The 24,640-nt window shown below is 45.7% G+C and overlaps 2 protein-coding genes across 20 annotated transcripts in view; one reads left to right on the top strand and one right to left on the bottom strand.

The window, feature by feature from the left end:
* The window catches only part of Clasp1 (cytoplasmic linker associated protein 1), a 219,367-nt gene extending 203,533 nt beyond the window's left edge, over nt 1–15,834 (bottom strand). For all 19 annotated transcript variants that reach the window (XM_051147231.1, XM_051147234.1, XM_051147236.1 and 16 more), the window contains exon 1: nt 15,711–15,834. The gene's annotated coding sequence lies outside the window, so the exon portion shown is untranslated. The remainder of the gene's footprint in view (nt 1–15,710) is intronic.
* A 4,542-nt stretch (nt 15,835–20,376) lies between these two features.
* Nucleotides 20,377–20,774, top strand: LOC127190926 (60S ribosomal protein L35-like). The gene has a single exon (XM_051148191.1). The coding sequence runs from the start codon at nt 20,382–20,384 to the stop codon at nt 20,772–20,774; it is 393 nt and encodes a 130-aa protein (XP_051004148.1). The 5' UTR covers nt 20,377–20,381.
* Nucleotides 20,775–24,640: the final 3,866 nt, after the last annotated feature.

Here is a 24,640-nt window from a genome sequence, read left to right as displayed (position 1 = left end):
GGACAGCTACGGTTGCACACAGAAACCCTGTCTCGAAAAACCAAAAAAACAAAAACAACAACAACAGAAAGCTGAGCAGGGCCTTGCCTGCCTGTCTTATGTGGATGTGCACACCGTGGCCCCCTGCCTCCTGCTCCTGCTGCCACGAGTTCCCCACCATGGCGGCAAGCAGAGACACACGCTTCCTCCCTAGGTTCCTTAGGGTCAGGTATTTTGTCATAGCAACAAGGAAAGCAGCTACAACACTCGCAAACCTTACAGGGTAACTTTTCGGTCATGAGTAAAATGAACCGCATAGTTTATACCTAACATGTTTACCCAAACAATAGGTCATCCAAGCAAACTCCTACGGCCTATCATTGATGTCCACATTCGAGAATGTGACCTAACAGGAGCAGGTAAAAATCTTCAGGAAGCCAGGCAGTGGTGAAAGCACACACCTTTAATCCTAGCACTCCAGAGGCAAGAAGACAGGAATCTGACTTTGAGGCCAGCCTGGTCTACAGAGTAAGTTCCAAAACAGCTAAGGCTACATAGAGAAATCCTGTCTCTAAAGGTCCTCCAAAAAATTTTAAAAATAATAAAATGTGGAAATTTTTTTTTTTTTTTTTTTTGGTTTTCCAAGACAGGGTTTCTCTGTGTAGCCTTGGCTGTCCTGGACTCAGTTTGTAGACCAGGCTGGCCTCGAACTCACAGCGATCTACTTGCCTCTGCCTCCCCGAGCACTGGGATTAAAGGTGTGCACCACCACACCCAGCTAACGGAGAGCTTTTTAACATATTAATCAATAATCTTTGGGGGGGGCTATAACTATGAATGTGTTTATTATGGTCTGTTTGGCTTCCAATTCAACCAATGAAGTTTAAACACAACACTACATAGTATTAGACAGAGCACCAGAGAGACATGGAAGTGTCAGATTAGGCAGTAGACACAGGAGAGCAGGAAGCTAGGAAAGCAAGGAATGTAGCTCCACACACTACCGGTTCTTATTTTGGGGGCACAATCATTTAAAAGTTAATGACAACTGAAGGCTTGGCTCAATGGTAGGTCATGTGTTTAAAGCCCTATTTCAATCCAGACCTGAAAGAAAAAGAATATAAACTAAAATAATAAAAACTGCACAGCTGCCCGGTGTGGTGGCGCACATCTTTAATCCCGGCACTCAGGAGGCAGAGGCAGGTGGATCCAGACAGACAAGTGAGTTCAAGGTCAGTCAGGTCCACAGAGTGAGTACCAAGACAGCCAAAACTGTGTGAGAGACTGCAACTCAAACAAACATACAAAGCAAACAAATAAGCCCTGCATAGCAACATAAAAATTTAATTAAGGAAGGGGGAAAAACATATTAACTGAATTTTATTGGGCTAAGCCATATCACAAAGAAAACATTCATGAATCCACATAAACTTTTTTTTTTAAAAAAGACAAAATCTCTCCAGGTCCCTTGCTTGCCTCAGACTTACTACGTAGCCAAAGATGAACTTGAACTTCTTATCCTTCTGCCTCCTGCTGAGAACACTGCCACAATGCTCAGTTTACGAGGTGTCTGGTATGGGAGGCAGGGTTTCACACATGCAAGGCAAGCACTCTTAAGGAAAGAACACAGGAAGGAAGGAGAACGGAAGAAGGAGGCAACGAAATATAAGCCCAAACCAAAATGTGAATGTCACTGCGAGGGAGGGAGGGAGGGAGAGAAGGAGGGAGGGAGGGAGGGAGGGAGAGGGGGAGAGAGGGAGGGAGAGACAGAGACAGAGACACAGAGTCACAGAGAGACAGAGAGACAGAGAGACAGAGAGAGAACACGAACTGGCTGGTTATCCACACCCAGAATCACCATGGCTCTCCTACATCACACCATGTACAAAAATTAACTCCAAACTAGTCAGGGACCTGAGCAGAAGAGCTCAGGTTTAGGGGTAACAGGAGGGAGAGAAAGAGGGAGAGGAGGAGGGAGAGGGGGAAGGGGGAAGGGAAGGAGATTGGGGGGGAGGGAATCTGAAACTTTAAAATCTTAGGAGAAATTTGAAAACTCTGTGCCAAGATCATTACTATCAAAGACACCCAGGGGCTGGAGTGACAACGCGGTGGCTGGGAGCACTGGCTGCTCTACATGGCACCCACATGGCAGCTCACTAGTGCCTGGAACTCCAGTTCAAAGGGACCCAACTGGCCTCTATGGGCATGAGGCACACAAGTGGTGCACAAATAAATATGTAGACAAAAGACAAAATAAATAAATAAGTCTATCTTTTTTTTTTTCAAAAAGCCTACAGAATGGGAGAGAATATCTGCAGATCATATATCTGATAAAATACTTTGTTACACTAATTTTGAAATTGTCAAAAAAAAATTAAATGAAAGAAACAAATAAATTTCTGGTGCCAATGAGACAGCTCAAGGCACCTTCCATCAAGCCTGACCACCTGAGCTCAGCTCAGCACCAGAACCCACAGGATGTGTATGTATACACACACACGCACACACGCACACACGCGCACACACACCAAATAAATAAGTGTTTTAGGGGTTTTTTTCTTTTGTTGGTTTTGGGTTTTTGGTTTTTGAGACAGGGCTTCTCCTTGTCGCCTTGGCTGGCCTGGAACTCACTGTGTAGACCAGGCTGGCCTCGAACTCAGAGATCTGCCTTCCTCAGCCAATATATTTTTTAAACTAAGAAATCTCTCCAATTCAACACAAAGACAATCCAACTTTAAAACGTGCAAAGGACTTGATTAGACATCCCTCCAAGGGTGTTCGGATGGAAGCACATGGAAGGGTTCTCTGAACCTCAACAATAAGGGAAATCCAAGTCAAAAGCACCACGAGCCGTCACTTCACACGCACTACAGACAGAAATCATAAATAGTTTTCTAATGGCAGAAAATAGCATAGGTTAGGCTGTGAGGAAACTGGAACCTCACAGTTCAAGACTCTTCTGCAAATGCCCCAAAATGCTGAAACCCCATCCCACCCAATCCGTTTTGCTCCCAGATGCACACCCATGCAGCTGTAAACAGAGATTCAAACGTGTAAAAGAGAGAGGCAGAGGGAAGAAAGGACTAGAGGCCAGGTAGGAAGGGGAAGACAGAGCAAAGAGAGAATGGAAGCAGGAAGAAAACGGGAAGATGGAAAAATGGAAGGGCAACTGAAGCTTCCGAAAGCCAAGGCTGGCTTCTCTGCAGCTGTAATGACTAATGCCCGACACTCAATGGCTGTACGCCTCAGCTTTGTCCTTATAGAAGGCAAGCAGCAGAACATGGTGGCACCCGGGTACCCAGGGGACAGAGGCAGGCAGATCTCCATGAGGTTGAGATTAGCCTAGGCCACGAAGAGAAGCCTTGTCTCATGGGGGACGGGGGGACACCAACAGCCTTTAACGTTACCATAAAAGTTAGTATAATACAAGTCTATTTGTAACACTTAGACCAGTGCTTGGTAAGGGGTGAACATTTAACCTATGACAGCTGTGAACTGTGACAATACAATACATCTGTGTTCTGCCCAAAGAGAAGGTTTGGGTCAGAGCTCCATTGTCTTATCAAAACTTTATGGCCTGGAGATGTGGCTCAGTCAGTAGAGTGCTTGCCCAACACGCACAAGGCCTTGGACTGGATCCCAACACTGAATGAACTGCAGCAGGACAGTGAGAAGTTGTAGGCAGCCCTTGGCTGCCTACTGAGTCTGAGCTGGGCAGGTAGCTCAGCTGGGAAAGAGCCAACCCAGCACACACAGGAGACCCAGGGTTCAAAATGCTGCAAAACCCAGGGTAGGGACATGCAGAGAAAGTGTTGCCGGGCGTGGTGGCACACGCCTTTAATCCCAGCACTAGGGAGGCAGAGGCAGGCGGATCGCTGTGAGTTCGAGGCCAGCCTGGTCTACAAAGTGAGTCCAGGATGGCCAAGGCTACACAGAGAAACCTTGTCTCGAAAAACCAAAAAAAAAAAAAAGAAAGAAAGTGTTAAGGCCAACCCGGCTACATGAGACACTGTCTCGAAACACAACCGAGCAGAAATATAAGTGGACCAGCTCCAGCACCACAAGGAGACTTCCGGGAAGGAGCTGTTTGAATCAAGCCCAGCTCTTCTTTCAAAGACTAGCTCATTGTCCCAGAGTGAGCCCAGCCACTCTCCACTGGGAAAGGCCCGCTACACAATTCATTCTCGATACACAACAGGCCTCTGTGTAGCATGTCTGAGCACCCGTTCCAAACAGGCTCGGTCTCAAGCCACAGGAAAGACACAATCTTTGAAGAAAACTCCCTGGAAGGCAGTCCCCCAGGGGCTACCCTCAAACTTTAGTGGCCTCAGAACCACTTGGGGAATGTGTCTGAAAAACCAGAAGCCTTGGCCCCACCCACAGCCATTCTGACTAGCAAATATTTTAAGCTTGACCTTAAGTGTACAACTGTTTAAAGAATTATTTGAAGATAGGCCACAGAAATGCTGTGGGATCACATTGTGAGGTGGACAAGCACTGATCTGACTCACATGGCAAGAGCTAGACACTCTTCCTATTGCTTCGGAAATACTAGCGGCAACGAAAGAAAACAAGAGAAGGCAGCTGCGATGGCTCAGTGGGTAAAGGCACTTGCCAACAGGCCAGCTGACCCATAAGGTGGAAGAAGAGAACCAGTTACAACACATTATCTTCTGGCTGCACATGCACATGCACATGCACACTGTTGCATGTACACACATGCAACATGCAAACAAATAAAGCCAGGCGTGGTGGCACATGCTTTAATCCCAGGCAGAGAGTTTAAGGGCAGCCTGGTCTACAAAGGGAGTTGCAGGGGCTACAAAGAAAAACCCTGTCTCAAACAACAACAACAACAAAGGAGTTAAAATAAAATATATTACAGAATTGCAAAATTTATTCATAATTACTTACTACAAAGTATGTATAGGATAGGAGTGCAGTCTCAACGGTAACACATTAAGAATTAAAAGAAAAAAAAAGAATTAAAAGAAAAAAATTTTTAAATTAAAAAAAAAAAAAAGAATTAAAAGCAGGGGCTGGGGAGACGGCTCTGTGGCTAAGAGCACTGATTGATCTTCCAGAGGACATGGGTTCAATTCCCAGCATCCATATGGCAGCTCACAACTGTCTGTAACTCCAAGACCTGACACCCTCATGACGACTTACATGCAGGCAAAACACCGATGCAAAGAACTAAGAGCAGGACAGTGAGACAGTTCAGCAGGTATGGACTCTTGCTGCCACTCCTGATGTCATGCCTGGGACCCACACAATGAAAGAAGGGAGCTGATGCCTCCAAGTTGTCCTCTGATTTCTACACCTGTACCATGTGACACTCCACACCTACAAATGCACACATGCACATTTGTGTACACGCAGTGAATAAGTAAGCTCATTTCTTTTTTCTTTTTTTTTTTTTTAAAGAAAGAAAAAAATAGCTACAGAGGTTTGGAAGGAGGCTCGGCTGGTAGTGCTTGCCAAGGATGCACACAGCCCTGGGCTCCATCCCTAGGACCATATGCACTGGGAGTGGTGGAGCACATCTGTAATACCAGCATGAGAGGTAGGGATGGAAGGATCAAGAATTCAAAGCCATTCTCCACTACATTGTGGGTTCAAAGCCAGCCTGGGATACAAGAGACCCTCACTCAAAAACGGAAATAGAAACTATATATAGGGCTGGGCGGGTGACGCTGTGGAACAGTGTTTGTCAAGCATCCACGGGGTTCTGAAATCAACCCCCGCCACACAGAGCTCTTGGATGGTTAAATGTGGTGGCCTCTCTGCTCTCAACTCCGTGCATGACTGCTACATTACAGCAATGTAGGTGTCAGTTAGTTAAATGATTCTGCCTGGGAAGGTCCTTGAGCAAGTTACAGTAGACAGAGGCAGAAAGTACAACCAGTGCAAACACTGACCTCAGCTATTCTGACCAAAGACAGATAGATATCCAAATGAGCCATGGTAACAGGAGCTCAAGCCTCCAGTTCTAGGCTTCTTTTCCCCTGAAATATGCATCTTAAACGTAAACAGATGTGAGTGCAAAACTTTAAATTTACTTTTTTATTGTTTTTAGGGGGTTGGCAGGTAAGATAAAGTCTTTCTCTGTATCCAGCCTCCTGAGTTTTGGAATTATAGATGATAATAACCACCCACGCCTGACTAAGTTTATATTTTTGTTTTGGTTTTTGTTTTTCCAAGACAAGGTTTCTTTGTGTAGACCTGGCTGTCCTGGAACTCACAGAGATCTTCCTGCCTCTGCCTCCAGAGTGCTGGGATTAAAGGCGTTGTGCCACCACCACCATGCAGAGGGTTTTAGGGGTTATGTTCTGTGTTTGTAAGGCATGTATATATGCACTGAAGGAAAGGAAAAGATCTGGCATAGCAGCTACTCACATGCCAAAAAGATCAGAAGGTTCCATGAACCACAACTTTAATAAATGTAGCCAAATGACGCCTATGAGAAGAGGGCCCAGGAAAGCAGGCAAGGCCTTGGGTCTCCACAGACTCAGTCTGCACGGTGCCTGCATGGCCACTCTCCATCCCTGCGTACTTCTCGGAGCTCAGAAGGGAGCAAAAGGGATTAAGACCATCAAAATGCTTTGAAAATCACTTTCATTTTTAAAAGCTGGCTGTTGCCACGATGAAGTCATTCATTTATAGCGCTACAAAAAGCGGGAACAGCATTTAGAAAGATATATCCCAAACTGATCAAAAAAGAGGAAGGAGGGGAAAAAAAGATGGGAGCTGATGAGATTGCTCAGTGGGTAAAGGCACCTGCTTCCAATCCTGATGATCTGAGTTCGAGCCTCAGAACCCACATGGTGAAGAGACCTCTACACACATACACACACTAAATAAATGTTTTTTAAAATGTCCTTTTAAAGATGAGCCTGCAATCTAAGGAGACAGTTTAGGCAGTAAAATGCTTGCTTCACAAGCCTAAGGCTCTGAGTAGAGTCCCTAGAACCCAGGTGGCAAAGGTGGGCATGTTGGTTCACATCTGTAATCTCAGCACTCAGGAGGCTGAGATGGGCACATCCCTGGGGCCTGCTGGCCAGCCAGCGCAGGCAAATAAATCAGTGAGCTTCAAGGCAATAAGAGACCCTGTCTCAAAAACTAAGGTGGGCAGCTCCTGCAAACGAGCCTGAGGTTGTCTGCTGGTCTCCACATTTGCTTCCCCACCCCATTCCACTCCAGAGACACACACACACACACACACACACACACACACACACACACACACACACCAACATAGCTCTCCAGGAGCTAGAGAGTAGGGGCCACACCTCACCATCAGCAGCAGGAGTCAACTCTTCTAGTTCTATTCAGCTATGACTTGGGTAACTGTTCACATTTTAACTTCATAATGTCACCACTGGCAGCACTAACTTGCAAAGTATGCTGGAATCATCTCAGGGTGGTTGACACTGTGGCTGCCCAGTCCCATGGATCCTGAGCTAACCAAATCTCTGGATGGACAAGTGGAAGTTGCCTGGCCATTCATAATTCAACAAGGTGAGCATGACGAAGTACTTACCACCAGAGCACTTACTAGAATGAGCTTCTTCCTGCCACGTGGATTTGTCACTCAATGAGTGCCAGTCAGTCCTCTCACTCTACATTTCATCCTTACGACAACCATATAAATAGGTATCCTCTACTGGTCCTCTCCATCCCACTTTTTTTTTTTTTAACAGAAAAAGAGTCTGAAATACAAAGAGACTAGCTCAAAGCAGAGCCAGAATGCACAGCAAACTTTGAAATTTGTTGCTGTGATTTTCTAACTTGAGAAAATATCTATATAGCCAGATAAAGTCCTAAGAAAGACTTTGGTGAGCCGGGCGTGGTGGCGCACGCCTTTAATCCCAGCACTCGGGAGGCAGAAGCAGGCAGATTGCTGTGAGTTCGAGGCCAGCCTGGTCTACAAAGTGAGTCCAGAATGGCCAAGGCTACACAGAGAAACCCTGTCTCGAAAAAACCAAAAAAAAAAAAAAGAAAGAAAGACTTTGGTTTTATTTTACATATCGCATTTAAAGAAGACCTAAGGGCAAACAAGATGGCTTAGCTTGTAAAAGCACTTACTGCCAAGCCTAGCTATCTCGGTTTGATCCACCAGGATCCACACAGTAGAAGGAAAGAACCTATTCCCATAAGACGTCCTCCAACCTTAACAAGTGTGCCATGGCACATACCTAACACACATACACACATGCATGCACATGCACGCACACACACACACATACACACACACACACACACACACACACACACACACACACACACACGCACACAGGGGGGAAAACAGTAATGCTTGAGAAAGAGAGAAAAAAAAATTTTAAAGCACAGAGAGAGTGGGTTGGAGAGATGGCTCAGCAGTTAAGAGCACTGGCTGCTCTCTCAAAGGTCCTGAGTTCAATTCCCAGCAACCACATGGTGGCTCACAATCCTCTATAATTAAATCTGGAGCCCTCTTCTGTCTGATGCTCTCTTCTGACATGGAGTCATACATGCAAGTAGAGTGCTTATATATACAAATGAATAAATCTTAAAAACTAAACAAAAACAGTGGGCTGGGCCCTACATAAACATGAGAACCTAAAAGCCCACAGAAGAGTAGGAGCAGCAGGAGGAGGGAGGCAGCAAGCATCACACTAAGTACACTCTAACCCTGGGGAGGTAGAGACAGGAGGACCCCTGGGGCATGCTGGCCAATCAGCAAGGTCCAAGGTCAGGTGGAGAGCTATTGAAAAAGATGCCTCTGGCCTCCTACGGTACCTGCACACACACGCTCACACACACAAACATGTACACAATGTACACAGACAAATTTTAAAAACACACACACAATATTGAACCCCTACTCTGATCTACCCAATGGACAGGACATTCTCCACAGTTGGGTGGAGCGTGGAGACTAACTTTGACATAAACTCTGGTGCCCCATATTTGACCATCTCCCATTGGTGGGAAGGCCTGGTGGCACTCAGAGAAAGAACAGGCAGAAAACCAAGATGAGACTTGATAGCCTATGACCATATAGTGGGGGAGGAGGTCCCCCTCGGTCATAGACCTAGGGGAGGGGAATAGGGTGAAAGCAGGAGGGAGGGAAGAATGGGAGGATACAAGTGATGGGCTAACAATTGAGTTGTAATCTGAACAAATTAGTAAAATTAAAATTCAAAATAAAAAAAAAACCACAACTGTCTTTGAAAAGCATGGTGAGCTTGTGTAAAATTGTCTAAAACTAAATTTTTAGAAAATATATTTTTTAAAGCATGGTGAGCACCTATTAAGCCAGGAAGAATTCTGGGATGTAGTTCAGTGGCAGAGCACATGTGCAGACAGCGTGAGGCTGAACACCAAGAGGTAAATTGGAAGGGCACAAGTGACAGATATGTCTGCATACCCCAGTCTCCCCTCCCAGACTGTAAGCCCCTGGCATGCTGGGGCCATATACGTGTTCGTAACTGGACATCTTGGGAGTTGGTACCCAACTCATTAAAGAGTTCAGCAGAAAATGCAATCTAAATGTAAAGAAAGCCTGCTGACGGTCCACAGGAAGATGAAGAGAGCTGTTTGTGGGAAAGAGACAGGCTTAAACACACTGCTTGGAGTGTTTACTAATCTCAACGAGTAGAAACAGAGGCCGGATTTGATGCAGTGTAGAACATTTGTGGTGAGCAAAGCCTGTCCTGGAACAAAGAGCTTCACCTGGAGTTTGAGGCTGGAGAGAAGAATGCGGGTGTCAGGTTACAAGTGGCCCTTGGAGCCATGGGCAGCTAGGTCTTCATATGGGTCGCCCAGTAAGGGAAGCAGGGCCTGTCTCTGACATGGACTCTGTTGCTTGCTCTTTGATCACTCCCCCTGGTGGGACTGCCTCACCAGGCCACAGGGGAAGAGGATGCACCCAGTCCTGATACAACTTGATGTGCTCAGGTGGGTTCTAGGGCGGCTCACTTTTTCTTAGGAGAATGGGGAGGGGAAGGAGAGGGAGAGAGGGGGGAATGGTGGGAAGGGGAGGAGCAGAGGGAGAAGGCTAAGGTCAGGATGTAAAGTGAATAAATGAATGAATGAATAAATGAGTAAATAGGTTTTAAGTGCCCCATGAGTCCTCTAAGAGCTCCTCCATATCTCCAATCCTATTATCAAGATGAGGTAGGGTATTTATTTTATGTGTATGGGCGTCTTTGCCTACATGTATGTCTATGTGCCACATGAGTGCCTAGTGCCCTTGGGGGCCAGAAAACACAGCCAGATTCCCTGAAACTGGAGTAACAGACACGGGATGTAGGTGCTGGGAATGGAACCCAGTCCTCTGGAAGAGCAGCCACAGCCTTAAGCATCTGGATCTACGATACATTTCCTTATCCGTTCACACAGTCAACAGTTCCACTAGTATACAATTCACATGGGTCACAACAGAAACAGAAAACAGCACCAGGTGTGGTGGTACACTCCTGTAATCCCAGCACTTGGGAGCCAGAGGCAGGCAGATCTCTGTGAGTTCGAGGGCAGCCAGGTCTACAAAGTGAGTCCAGGACAGCCAGGACTATAAGAGAAATCCTGTCTCGAAAAATAAAATAAAAATAAAAAAACAGAAACAGCAAGGAGTGAAGAGACTTCCAGGCAGGAAGCCAGCAAAAGCCAACCAGGTGTCACAGAAGCGCCACCACAGCAGCACTGTTGGGCTCCATGAGGGGTGCTGGGAGGCCAGACAACTCTGGGAGAAATGTCACTGGGTGTGACAGCAAAGAATCAGCAAAGCCCTGAGATGGGAGGAGCCAGTTAGACACTATTGGTAAACCTCAGTGCTTAATTAATCACAAACACACACACACACACACACACACACACACACATTCATATGTGTGCATGCCTTATGGGTGACACTCTCCTAGGCCCTAAGTAAAGAAAGCAATTCTTGACAATTACATTTTATAAATCAAGAACTGTGTCATCTGTGATTTCTTCTCTGTGTAGTTTTTGCTTTAATTAAAATGAGACCTTTCTCTTATCTTCAAGAAAATCTCTACCTGGATCTGATTTTAAGCATGCTTTACGGCTACCTACCGTGTACTAGTACCACTTAGTGTGGGAACCAGACTGACATTTATCACAACTGACAGCTAATGAAACTCAACTCTGGACTAATACTACCCTTAGATGGCTATATTTACATGAGTACTGCAAAGTTAAAGGTATTGTTGTTTAAAACCTGATTTTAAGACCATCAAAAGGGCCAAGCAGGGGTGATGCACGCCTTTAATCCAAGCAGTTGGGAGGCAGAGGCAGGAGGATCTCTGAGTTCAAAGCCAGCCTGATCTACAGAGTGAGTTCCGGGACAGCCAAGGTTACACAGAAAAACCCTGTCTCAAAAAAAAAAAAAAAAAAAAAAAAAGCTCAAAAGGGCCCCAGCAGGTAAAGACACTTGCCCCCAAACCTGATGACCTAAACTAAATTAAATCCCTACAACATCCACAGTGGAAAAACAGACATAACGCTCAAAAGTTGTCCTCTGACCTCTACATATCATTTACCTGGTACACATATACACATGAATAAATATGTAAGTTAATAAATAATTGTAATAGAAATTGATTTAAAGTAGATTATGTAAATTATCTACTGAGCTGCTCAAGATATGAAATTAACAGAAGACTAGAAGGAAAAAAACAAAATTCAAAACCACACAAAATGAAACACATTCAGATGCTGACGCTCATGCCCTTCTGACCAATCATCCCATCACCCCTCACTGCCCATGTAAACTCTTTTTTTATATATATTTTATTAATTTACTCATATTACATCTCAGTGGTTATCCCCTCCCTTGTATCCTCCCATTCTTCTCTCCCTCCCATTTTCCCCTTACTCCCCTCCCCTATGACTGTGACTGAGGGGGACCTCCTTCCCCTGTATATGCTCATAGGTTATCAAGTCTCTTCTTGGTAGCCTGCTAGCCTTCCTCTGAGGGCCACCAGGTCTCCCCATCCAGGGAACGTAGTCAAATATGGGTCACCAGAGTTCATGTGAAGGTCAGACCCCACTCTCCACTCAACTGTGGAGAATGTCCTGTCCATTGGCTAGATCCGGTCCATGTAAACGCTTAAGGATCTGCATCTTGCTTTATAAAAGGCAAATTCCCATCGTCTAGGTTACACTTCAGAATCTATCACAGTTACTGAAGCCTCCTGCTTGCTATCAATACAAAGCGAAGTGCTGGAGGGCACTGATAGCAAAAGGCAGTTGCTGCCAGACCTGCAGATCCAAGGGACCCATACAGTAGAAGGAAATAACCTATTCATACAAGTTACCCTTCGACTGCCCACCACATGCCTGCTGTGTACGACACATGCACACCCACACATACAGATGCATTTGCAAATTTTAAAAATGTCACAAAATTAAAAACTTAATGGCTGGGGTATAGCTCATTGACAGAGAACCTATCCAATAGACATAAGACCCTGGGATCAACACCTAATGTTGTAAATAAACAGTTAAAATTTTAAAGTTTAAACCAAGCATTGTTCTGGTTTTCCTTTTGTTGTGAAAATCACCATGACCAAATGCAACTTAGGGTATATTTGGCTTATACTTCCAGGTCACAGTTCATTACTGAAGTCAAGGCAGGAACTCCCAGCAGAACCTATGACAACTGCTACTTTCTGGCTTGTCTCTGACTTGCTCAGCTAGCTTCTTTTTCTTTTCTTTTCTTTTTTGGGTTTGTTTTTGTTTTGTTTGTTTGTTTGTTATTTTGTTTTGAGACAGGGTTTCTCTATGTGGCCCTGCCTGTCCTGGAACTTGCTTTGTAGACTGTGCTGGCCTTGAACTCACAGAGATCCGCCTGCCTCTGCCTCTCTAGTGCTGGAATTAAAGGCTACACCACCACCGCCCCACTTTTTTTAATATTCAAAATTTTACTTTAAAAAACTGACCTCATGGCTAGGCACAGTGACACATGCCTATAATCCCAGCACTCAGGAAGGCAGAGGCACGTGGACCTCTGTAATTTGAAGACCAGTCTGGTCTGCAAAGTGAGTCCAGGATCACCAGGGCTATACAGAGAAACCCTGTTGAAAAAAAAACAAAGAAAAAACCAAAACCAAAACCAACAAAGAAAAACACTGACCTCACTACAGTTTAAGTTTGAAAAGGGTCTTTTCTTTTTAGAATCACACTCCCCAAAAGTTAATAAACATATACAAAAGAGCAAACTCATTTTAAAACACTGGGAGAGCAAAAAACATATCCACAGGCATTCATCCAACTTTTAAGTATTGGTATCAAGACTTCTTTAATCACCCAAATTTACAGCTTCATTCCTCCACGTAGGCCAGAAGGGAAAAAAAAAAAAAAAGGCCAACAAAGGAGCAAGCAACTAGCATCATGGTTAGATCCCCAAAGTCTGTACTTGAGATGATACTGGATTTTTTTTTTTTTTTTTTTAAGACAGGGTTACTCTGTGTAGCCTTGGCTGTCCTGGACTCACTTTGTAGACCAGTCTGGCCTCGAACTCACAGATCCACCTGCCTCTGCCTCCCAAATGCTGGGATTACAGGCGTGTGCCACCGTACCCTGCAACATTGGATCTTCGACCACTGTTTCCCCCACATGAACTTCTGTTGTTCTCTACTTTGTGGAAGTGAGGGGGAGTGGGGGGAATCTAGACTTTTTTTCAAACCAAGCATGATATTGGGACATAACCTTCGATGCTTAAAATCACTGATACATGACACTGAACTTTCAATGTTCCATAGAAGAAAATGTGTCCTGAATCCTTAAGACGTAAGAAAGTACATAAATTTAAAGAAGTCAGGCAGGAATCTGTTCACAGAGCAGTCTGTCCCTAGCTACAACTCATAAAACTGGGACAGCAACTTGCAGGTAAAGGGTTCCTCTAATTTTGACAAGGAGCCAGGATTCGGAAGTCTACAAACAAATTTTCATTAGCATAAATTGGCACACAAAGCACAAGGAGTCCTCAAAGCAAAGCGGAGAGTTTCATGGCTTCAGATCAAAAAGCAGAAGAAAACAGAAAACAGACTGCCTGGGCTAGCTCTCCTATACAGCCCAGGCCTGCCTAGGAATTGTGGCGCCCATAGTGGGCTGGGCACTCCCACCTCAACCACCAATGAAGACAACCTCTTAACAGACATGGCCACAGGCCAATCTAATCTGGTAAATTTCTGGGTCATGGCTCCTCCTTCTCAGGTAGAAAGGAGGTTGTGTCTCATTGACAATAAAAGCTAGCACAGTTACATGTTACACAAAATGAACAATGACTTACAGAAACTGAAATTTTGAGTTACTGCTACAAGGGTGCAATTAGCCAACTTTACAAAGATGAATGAAGAAACAGCTCATTAAAATTTAAATCTTTCTTAGCAAGTAAAGAAGATAAATAATACTCAGTTCTCTGGGGCGCTGTGTGATTTTTCCCTATCTCTGTCTCCCCATCAATGTTGCTAGTCTCCCTCCTACTCCGAAAGAGAAACCGTACCCCTCTGTTTAAGATCCCTCATACCAAGAGTTCCATAAATATCATGAATAACAATAAGAATAATCATTTCTAAGGCCAGAATTGATACTAGCCTGTGGCATCTGAATCCGTGCAAGGTATGGGGTAGATACAACAGCATCGCTCCTGCCTCTCCCGCATCACTACCTCCCAAAGGACTAGCGCATCCCCATCCAAAGCGCTCATTGCCACATCACAAATTAAAGTATCCGGTTTACGGAACTCACAGGTTCCACCATTAGGTCAGTGTTTCATGAACGAATCCCCTAACAGTAATCCGGATGCGACACACCATGCTTTACGGCTCCAACTAATTATTCTTTTAATTTAAGAAATATCCAGTTGTTGTTGTTTTTTTTAAATCTATAGATATATTATGTAATGAGTTTGACTTTGGAAAACCCCACACTCATCCAAGCAGCTCATAAAATGAAAGCGAGATTCAATCCGCTCCATTGTATCCAACCAGACTAACGTGCAAGATCACACACTCATCTTCGTCAGAGCGGCCCTGCCAATACCGAAGAACAACAAAGGCAAGTTGAGGAGGCTGCAAAGGCTTAACTCAGCACTTGTCCGCTTTTCCAAGCTTCGTAAAGACCCTCACAGCTGGGCCCTCCTGGGACCAAGCGGACCCTGTGCATCCCGCTGGGCCCCGGCTGCTCCGCTTTTGTCTAGCCCAGGCTGGGAGCCCCGGCCGCCCGGCCTGCCTCCCCGACAACCTCTTCCTCCCTCTGAATCTTTCTCCACACCCATCACTTGCCGATGACTAGTTGTAGTGAGGTTTCCTCTCCTGGAGCCCCTTCCCGCTCCGTGCAACCTCGATTCTTTTCAAAGAGACCCTCTCCCAGGCTGCTTTGGCGTCTCCCCAAGCCGGCCTGGGGAGACTCCGGGTCAGGAAGGGGCCCCGGGGTGGGGTCTGAAAGACACAGGCACACAAAGCCAGGCTTGACCCCACAGCCGCCCCACCTCCCTCTGCAAAGCAGCCAGCGATGAGGACTGGACCTAGGCGACGCGCATCCCGGGTACTCACCCCAGACCCCATCCCTGGACCGCCCCCTCCCCCAAAAGTGCACCCCAGAGTGGCTGACAGCACCGGACACCGTCCCCACCCGGACCCTGCGCCCGCCGCAGCCCGGAAAAGGAGCAAGGCCCTCGGATGGACTCCAATCTCAACATTCTTCGTCTTAAGCTCGGTACTTACAGCTCTATTATTCACTACTGTTGCGGCTGCGGACCGGACAGCCACCGCCTTCTCCTCCACCCCAATGAGGTTAAGCGCTTGGTGCGGGGATTAAAAAAAAAAAAAAGTGAGAAGCCAAGTGCGCCTGCGCAGAGCGGCCTCGCTGTGTTCCCCTTACCGCCACCGGCCCGCCTGAACCATAGAGATTGCAAACTCAGCCCAGAGAGGTGGCTTCCTCTCTATGGTAACGCCAGGCGCAGGCGCCCGCACGAACTGGCAGCCTCCGGCGCCTTTGCCCAACTAGGGAATGTTGATTGACCCTAATGGTCACCCGTAGCGTAAAGGTGCTTTAATGAGAAAGGTGACCAGGGAGTATTTGAGGGATATTTAGGGCCTTTGGAGAGTGGAAGCAAAACTCAAGCAAGATTAGGAGAAGGCTGTGTGATAAAAGAGCTGGAGAGGAATCATGAGAACTTGGACAAATCTTCCAGCCGGAACTTCCTTTGATTCTCGGGGTGTTTGATACTTGAATCAAACAGCCTTTCTCTTCTGGGTTACGCGTGCCCACTATTTATCGAGCGATTTCCGTGAAAGAAATTGACCCCCGCTACTTCCCGTACCTGGCCCTGTGTTTGGACGCGCCTTCTGAGCATGCGCTCTACTGCTGCTACCGGAAGCACCGCTTTTAAACTGTTCTTGGCGCTTCAGCGAACCAAGCCGGGAGGTGGAGGCTACGGCGGCTCAGGCGTGCTCGTGTCTTGTTTCCTAAATTGCTTCACAACAGTGCCGCATCGCCGTTCCACGTGGCCTTCAGAATATCTGTTAGGTGTCTGGGCTATGCAGGTTACAGCGCTGCTTTCAAGTAGCTTAAGGAAGCCCAGCTTTGCCGTCCTACTCATGTGTGCGCTCCGGCAAATTCTACACTTGTGAAAAATCACTTTTAAAGTGTCCATTGGCTTCCTCCATCGCGATTGTGTGTTTACGGGGACTCTTCTGTCCAGGAGTGTGTTTGTATTGGGAGATGTGTGATAATGCCCTTTGGCCCTCAAGACATGGGAATTAACTTGAAAAGACAAGCTGAAACAATACAGCCAAGCGCAGACCTCTCTGTATGGTGCAAAATATGGTAGAGGATTGCTTTGAAAGAGTAGAGGATTCATTTGCAGGATGGAACTCGTAATTGGATTTAGGAAAAGTAACATCTTTAAGATGAAAATGCAAGCAAGTTTTGTTTGTTTTTCGATTTTTCCGGACAGGGTTTCTCTTATAGTCCTGTCTGTCCTGGACTCACTATGTAGACCTGGTGGCCTCTGCCTCCTGAGTGCTGGGATTACAGGCGTGCGCCACAAGGCTCAGCCTGAAAATGCAAGCAAGTTTGTTGACAGTGAATCTTCAGTGATCTTCAGCATTCTAGAAAAGAAACACCCCACGGTAAAGGATCAAACGCAAGTTGGTAGTATGCTGAGAGATCAGTGTGTCTACGGGAAAGGGAAAACCTGAGTAAAGTATGACAAGTACCTGAGAAGGAATGTTCTAAAGGTGCTCTTATTAACAAAATTAAACATTGTAGCTGGTTTTTTATTGTATAGTTAAGTGCAGTTACAATGTTGTGTAGCCAGCCTCCAGCTTTTTTTGGGGGGGGCGGGGTCTTACAAAACAAACTCTGCACCCTCCACAAGTGCCCTCTTTACCTCTGGCTCTGATAACCACCATTCTACTTTCAATGAATTTGAATACTGAATACTTTTTTTGTTTTGTTTTTGTTTTCAAGACAAGGTTTCTCTTTGTAGCCTTGGCTATTCTGGATTCCTGGATTAGCTTTGTAGACCAGGCTGGCCTCAAACTCAAAGAGATCCACCATCCCCCTGCCTCTGCCTCCTGAGTGCTGGGATTAAAGGTGTGATGTGTTGCCACTACCGCCAGGCTGAATACTAAGTCCTTTGAAAATGGACTCATTAGAGTCTCGGTGTTTTTGTTACTGTGTCATTTCACATAGCCTGATAGACCCCAGAGTTGACTGTGCATGTTGCAGCATGTGTCCAGAGTGGCCTCTCTAAAGCTGAATAACATGCCAGTGAATATTCAGAGCCAGGGCTACTTGCATCACGTGCTAATGCACACAGTGTTGTGAACATGGGTGTCCTGTCTTCAGGATCCAACTTTTAAGGGCCCAGGAAATGGCTTGAGATAACTCTGAGGAAAGGCACACACAGACAAGCCTGATTACCTGAATTCTCTCCCCCTCCATAGTGGAAGGGGAGAGCCCCATCCTGCAAGTTACTCCCTCATTTCCACACAGGCACTATGGCCCATAAACTCAGCACATATTAAAGAAAGAAAGAAATGGTTTTTAAGGTCACTTTTAATCAAATAGGAAAATTGCAAACCAAATGAAGATAGCCACTCTTGATCCGTATGGTCACTCAGACCTTAAATGAAGACAGTTACGTAGTGAAGGGTTTCACTGTGCATCTTTGCCTGTCCAAGAACTCTCTCTGTCCATCAGGCTGGCCTCAAACTCAGAAATCCACCTGACTGCTGGGATTAAAGGAGTGCACTGCCAGCACCTGGCTTTGTTTGTTTGTTTGTTTGTTTGTTTCAATACAGGGTTTCTCTGTGTAGCCTTAGCCATCCCAGGCTCAATTTATAGCCTAGGATGGCTTCGAAATCAGAGATCTGCTTGTATCTGCCTCCCCATGTGCTGGGATTACGGGTGTGCGTGCCTCCATGCCAGGGTTGTGTGGGGAAGGGAGGTGTTTGTTTATTGTATATGTGTGTCTATTCTGCATATTTGGGTGCACGTAGAAGTCAGAATAAATTGTTGGATCCCTTAGAGCTGAAGTGACAGTTGGTTGTGGTTGATGGATGTGGGTGCTGGGAACAGAACTCAGGGTCTGTGCTAGAGCAATAGGTGATCTCACCTGCCAAGGCATCTCCAGCCCCTTCACTGGTGTGCATAAAGGCTCAGTACAGCTGGGCGTGGTGACGCACACCTTTAATCCCAGGACTTAGGAGGCAGGGGCAGGCAGATCACTGTGAGTTCGATGCCAGCCTGCTCTACAAAGTGAGTCTAGGACAGCCAAGCTACACAGAGAAACCCTGTCTCTAAAAACAAAAACGAAACAAACAAAAAAAGGCTCAGTACAGCAAAAGTGCATCTGCCAAATCTCTAGATTAATCCTGGACTTGATTACAGGTCCTGCCTTTAACAAATACATGGTGTTAGATTGAAATAGTTTTTTTTTTTTTAACTTCTGTTAGGTAAGAATATCTTTCTAAGGGGTCCCGCTCAAACTAAGGCACCAGCCAAGGACAATACAGGCGGTAAACTTTAAGCCCCTACCCAGATCTAGCCAACGGTCAGAACATTCTCCACAGTTGAGTGGAGAGTGGGGTCTGACTTTCTCACGTACTCTGGTGCCTCACATTTGACCGTGTCCCCTGGAGGGGGAGACCTGGTGGCACTCAGAGGAAGGACAGCAGGTTGCCAAGAAGAGACTTGATACCCTATGAGCATATACAGGGGGAAGAGGTCCCCCTCAGGAACAGTCATAGGGGAGGGGAATAATGGGAAAATGGGGGTGAGGGAAGAATGGGAGGATACAACGGATGGGATAAACATTGAGATGTAACCAGAATAAATTAATAATAAAAAAATTTAAAAAAAATAATCTTTCTACACCATAGAGAAGTTAACTTCTCAGCTCTACGTCTTTCATTTGTACTTTCAGAATACTTTGAGACCACTTAGCAAGGGAGAAAATCGAGAGCCTCAGAATTCCCACTCTGCTTTGGCCTCCTTTCAGAGATGGGTGCTATACTCAATGAATGGACAGTGTCTATTCATCCTGCCTCATCTGCCTAGGAAATCCTAGCCTAAACTCCAGTGACGCTAATGTTAGTGAAACAAGGAGACACAGAATGTAAGTGCATTATAAATGGTATTTAAGGGGCTGGAGAGATGGCTCAGTGGTTAAGAGCACCACCTGCTCTTCCAAAGGTCCTGAGTTCAATTCCTAGCAATCACATGGTGATTCACAACCATCTGTAATATGATATGATGCCCTCTTCCAGCCTACAGGTGTATTTGCAGGCAGAGCTCTATATACATAATAATAAATAAATCTTTAAAAAATAAAAAAAAAAATAAATGGTACTTAACACTAAAAACTTGTATGTGTACATTCTGTTAAACAGGGAAAACTCGCTGGTGCCACTGAGGAAATAGTAACATAATGAGCACACCATACGATAGGACAGCAAGGCTACGAGTGCTGAGAGCTGAGACCCCACTGAGAAGATGTACCTCCAACAAGAACTTAAAGAACAGGCAGGTGTGGTGGCGCTCACCTTTAATCCCAGCGCTCAGGAGGCAGAGGTAGGCAGATCTCTGTGAGTTCGAGGCCAGCCTGGTCTACAAAGAGAGTCCAGGACAGCCAGGGCTCTGTGTAACAGAGAAACCCTGTCTCCAAAAACAAAAACAAAGAACTTAAAGAATCTAAGCCACCTGTGATGGGATGATAGATACATCTTTAGTCCCAGAAGAGAGAGGCTGGCAGATCTCTGAATACTGGTCCAGCCTGTTCCATGTATCAAGGTGAGTTCCAGGCCAGCCAGGACCACATAGTGAGGCCCATAAAAAAAAGTGACCTGCTCTCTTACCTGGCGGCCTCCGTGGTGAGCAGCGCAGCCATGGCCAAGATTAAGGCTCGGGACCTGCGTGGCAAGAAGAAGGAGGAGCTGCTGAAACAACTGGATGGTCTGAAGGTGGAGCTGTCTCAGCTTCGGGTCGCCAAGGTGACCGGCGGCCCCGCATCCAAGCTCTCCAAGATACGCATCATCCGCAAATCCATTGCCCGCGTCCTCACTGTCATTAACCAGACTCAAAAAGAAAACCTCAGGAAATTCTACAAGGGCAAGAAGTACAAGCCTCTGGACCTGCGGCCTAAGAAGACTAGAGCCATGCGCCGTCGGCTCACCAAGCACGAGGAGAAGCTGAAGACCAAGAAGCAGCAGTGGAAAGAGCCGCTGTACCCGCTGCGCAAGTACGCAGCAGCGGCAGCGACAATAAAGTTCAAGACTTGACTGGCAAAAAAAAAGTGACCTCCCTCAATACCTTAAAAATTAATTCCAGGGCTGCAGACATGGCTCAGTGGATAAAGTGTGGACCACACAGCTGTGAGGACCAAAGTTTGGATCTCCCAAGAAATGCCAAGTGGACATAGCAGCCTGCCTATAGTTCCAGCACTTCAGAAGTGGAGATGACAATCCTCAGGGAAGGCAGGTTGGCCAGACTACTAACTTGCCCATGCATGCAAGTCATGTAAACATGCATACACAAAGATACATCACACACATGAACATACACGGAATAACTACAGTCTTCCCTCACATCCACAGGAGTTGGTTCCCAGATACACATGCAAGAATAACAAAATATACAAAACAGGCTGGGATGGCAGCACCAGAGAGACAAAGGCCAGCAGGTCTCTGTGAGTTCAAGGCCAACCTGGTCTACATAGTGAGCTACAGAACAGCCAAATAGCTGTCTCAAAAACCAAAACCAGCTGGGCGTGGTGGCGCATGCCTTTAATCCCAGCACTCGGGAGGCAGAGGCAGGCAGATCGCTGTGAGTTCGAGGCCAGCCTGGTCTACAAAGTGAGTCCAGGATGGCCAAGGCTACACAGAGAAACCCTGTCTCGAAAAATCAAAACAAAACAAAACAAAACCAGTAACAGCATTTTACGTACAAATACTCAAAATACAGTGTTTACATAGAATCCACATGCAGCTTTATGTTTGGGGTTTTTTTTGGGGGGTTTTTTTTTTTTTCTTTTTTCTTTTTTTTTTTTTTTTTTTTTTTTTTTTTTTTTTTTTTTTTGGGTTTTCGAGACAGGGTTTCTCTGTGTAGCCTTGGCCATCCTGGACTCACTTTGTAGACCAGGCTGGCCTCGAACTCACAGCGATCTGCCTGCCTCTGCCTCCCGAGTGCTGGGATTAAAGGCGTGCGCCACCACGCCCGGCTAACCTTATGTATTTTAAAATCAGCTTAGACTACTTAAACCAAGTATAAGGTAAATGTTATATATAGCAATCCAAGCAATTTTTTACTGTTTTCAGTCATATTTGGGGAAAGTGCAGTCCAATTACAGCAGAAGTCTGCAGCATTTAGAAGACACCAGAAGAATGGGACAATCACCAAGTACAGCCACAGCTGTGGAGTAGAGCGGCCTAGATGAGCTATGTGTGCTGCAGAGAGGGTAGAGATAGAGGGCTGGCTCAAGCCGTTTGGGGGAGCCCAGAAGATCTTGAGTGAATTCCAGATGTTCAACATTGAACTCTTTATGCTGTTGGACTTCAGTCTTGCTTAGATTTGATGTGGTTGTGCCCTGGTTCTCCCCTCTTTTTTTTGTTTTTTTTTTGGTTTTTTTTTTTTTTTTTTTTTTTTGGTTTTTCAAGACAGAGTTTCTCTTTACAGCCTTGGCTGTCCTGTACTCACTTTGTAGACCAGGCTGGCCTCAAACACAGTGAAGTGCCTGCCTCTGCCTCCCGAGTGCTGGGATTAAAGGCATGAGCCACCAGGCCCGGCTTGGTTCTCCCCTCTTGAAACAAAATATTTACTTATTTTGGTTTTATGGCATACACAATTGAAAGACTTTTAAGTTTTAGAGTTTTAAAGAAACAATGGTTGTTTAAGACTGGATATTTTAGCTGGATGGTGTTGGCACATGCCTTTAATCCCAGCACTCCTTGGAGGCAGAGGCAGGTGGATCACTGTAAATTCAAGGCCAGCCTGTCTACAAAGCGAGTCTAGGACAGCCAGCGCTACACAGAGAAACCCTGTCTCGAAAAATCAAAAACAAAAAACAAGACTGGATATTTTAGATAGGCTTGAACTTTTGAAAGAAATATTGCAAGTTTTAAAGAGAATAAACTTAGGAGGCTGGAGTTTAAAAAAAAAAAAAGCACATGGTGGCTCATAACCATCTATAATGAGATCTGCTGGGCAGGTACACATGCAGGCAGAACATTGTATACATATAAATAAATAAATATTTTTTTTAAAGAGAGAATAAGCTTAAAATGCATGAATTTTTGAAGACTGGAACTTTTAAAAATTGGGATGTTTGCTAGGCGTGGTGACACATGCCTTTAATCTCAGCACTCTGAAGGCAGAGGCAGGTGGATCTCTGTGAGTTCGAGGCCAGCCTGGTCTACAAAGCGAGTCCTCCACAGCCAAGGCTACACAGAGAAACCCTGTCTCGAAAAACAAAAAATAAATAAATAAATAAAATTGGAATATCTTGTTGATGTAATCTTGTGTCGCGACCCTTCCGACCAGTGGAAAATAAGGACACGACCTGAACGTTCTTCTCCAGGCAGTTTATTCAGGAACCTTTTCAGCAAGCTTCTACTCCTGCACCCCAGCACCCCTCTTATATCCTCTGCCTCACCCAATCAGCAGCTCTTATGTCGGTAGCTCCAATTGGTTCCCAACAAGGCGGGATGCATACATCAGAGCAAAGCACTGCCCACAACCCAAATAAGGACTTGTTTGCCAGCCAGGAGCAGAATTGCAAGTCATCTTGCCTGGCAGGTTGCCAGGAGCTTCAGCTTCCCACAATCTTGAAATTAATATGAGCTCTTAGGAATGAATAACAAAGGGAGGTCCTATTTGCTTGCATCCACCGATGTGTAGCCATGGATAAGGGGACTCTTAGTTAGGGTTTCTATTGCCTTGACCAAAAAGTAACTTAGGAGGAAAAGGTTTATTTCATCTTACACTTTAAACACTGCAAAGAATTCAGTGTTGGACATCTGGGATTCACTCAAGATCATCTGGGCTCCCCTGGCCACTTCTCCAGTTCCACCATCTGCAGCACATGTCCATATCTCCTAGGCTCGTGCCAGCTCCACTCCATAGCTATCCCTGGTGGCTGTCCCATGCTACTGGCATCTTCTAAATGCTGAGGTCTCTGCTGTCATTGGGATGCACCGTCACCATAGCCTCTCCTGGGTTCTCTTCGGGGACTCTGATCCTGCCATATGGGGCCAAGCCTCAACTTTTCTCTATGATGTCCTTCAATCCTGAGGCGTCAATGGCAGCAGAAGCTTTACCTTCACCAATGGCCTCTTCTGGTCTCTCTTCAGGGACTCTAGCCTTGGCACACAGTGCCAAGCTTTAGCTGGTCTTCATGACCCTCTCCTGCCTTCAAAACTAGTGCTACTTAGGTAACTCTTAGATTATCCAATTTGACTACCAGCACTGGATGCAGTCTTGGCTCCTTCTTTCTGTGTACTGACGTTGAGAAAATACTCCCAGCCTTTTTTTTTAATACTTTAATTAATTTATTCAGATTACAACTCAATTGTTATCCCATCAATGTATCCTCCCATTCCTCCCTCCCTCCCGCTTTCACCCTATTCCCCTCCCCTAGGTCCATGACTGAGGGGTATCTCCTCCCCCACTATATGGTCATAGGCTATCAAGTCTCATCTTGGCAGCCTGCTTATTCTTTCTCTGAGTGCCACCAGGCCTCCCCACCAAGGGGAAGTGGTCAAATATGGGGCACCAGAGTTCATGTCCAAGTCAACCCCTGCTCTCCACACAACTGTGGAGAATGTCCTGTCCATTAGCTAGATCTGAGTAGGGGAGACTTCTTATTTTTAATGGTGTTTGTCTCTTTTTAAACATAGCTGATTCTGCAGTTCCAGTTGACTAGACACTCTAGACCATTAATGAAAAATATCACAAATAGCCACAGAGGAGTCTTCACTTTCCTCTGAATCTTCACAAGCCAGGTCTCCATCTCTGCACTGCTCTCAGCATTATCTTTCTTTCTTTCTTTTTTGTTTTTGTTTTTGTTTTTTTCAAGACAGGGTTTCTCTGTGTAGCCTTGGCTGTCCTGGACGCGCTTTGTAGACTAGGCTGGCCTCGAACTCACAACGAT

The sequence above is a fragment of the Acomys russatus genome, chromosome 6, assembly GCF_903995435.1.
Source record: "Acomys russatus chromosome 6, mAcoRus1.1, whole genome shotgun sequence".
NCBI lineage: Eukaryota > Metazoa > Chordata > Mammalia > Rodentia > Muridae > Acomys > Acomys russatus.
This window is presented reverse-complemented; position numbering and strand designations above follow the sequence as displayed.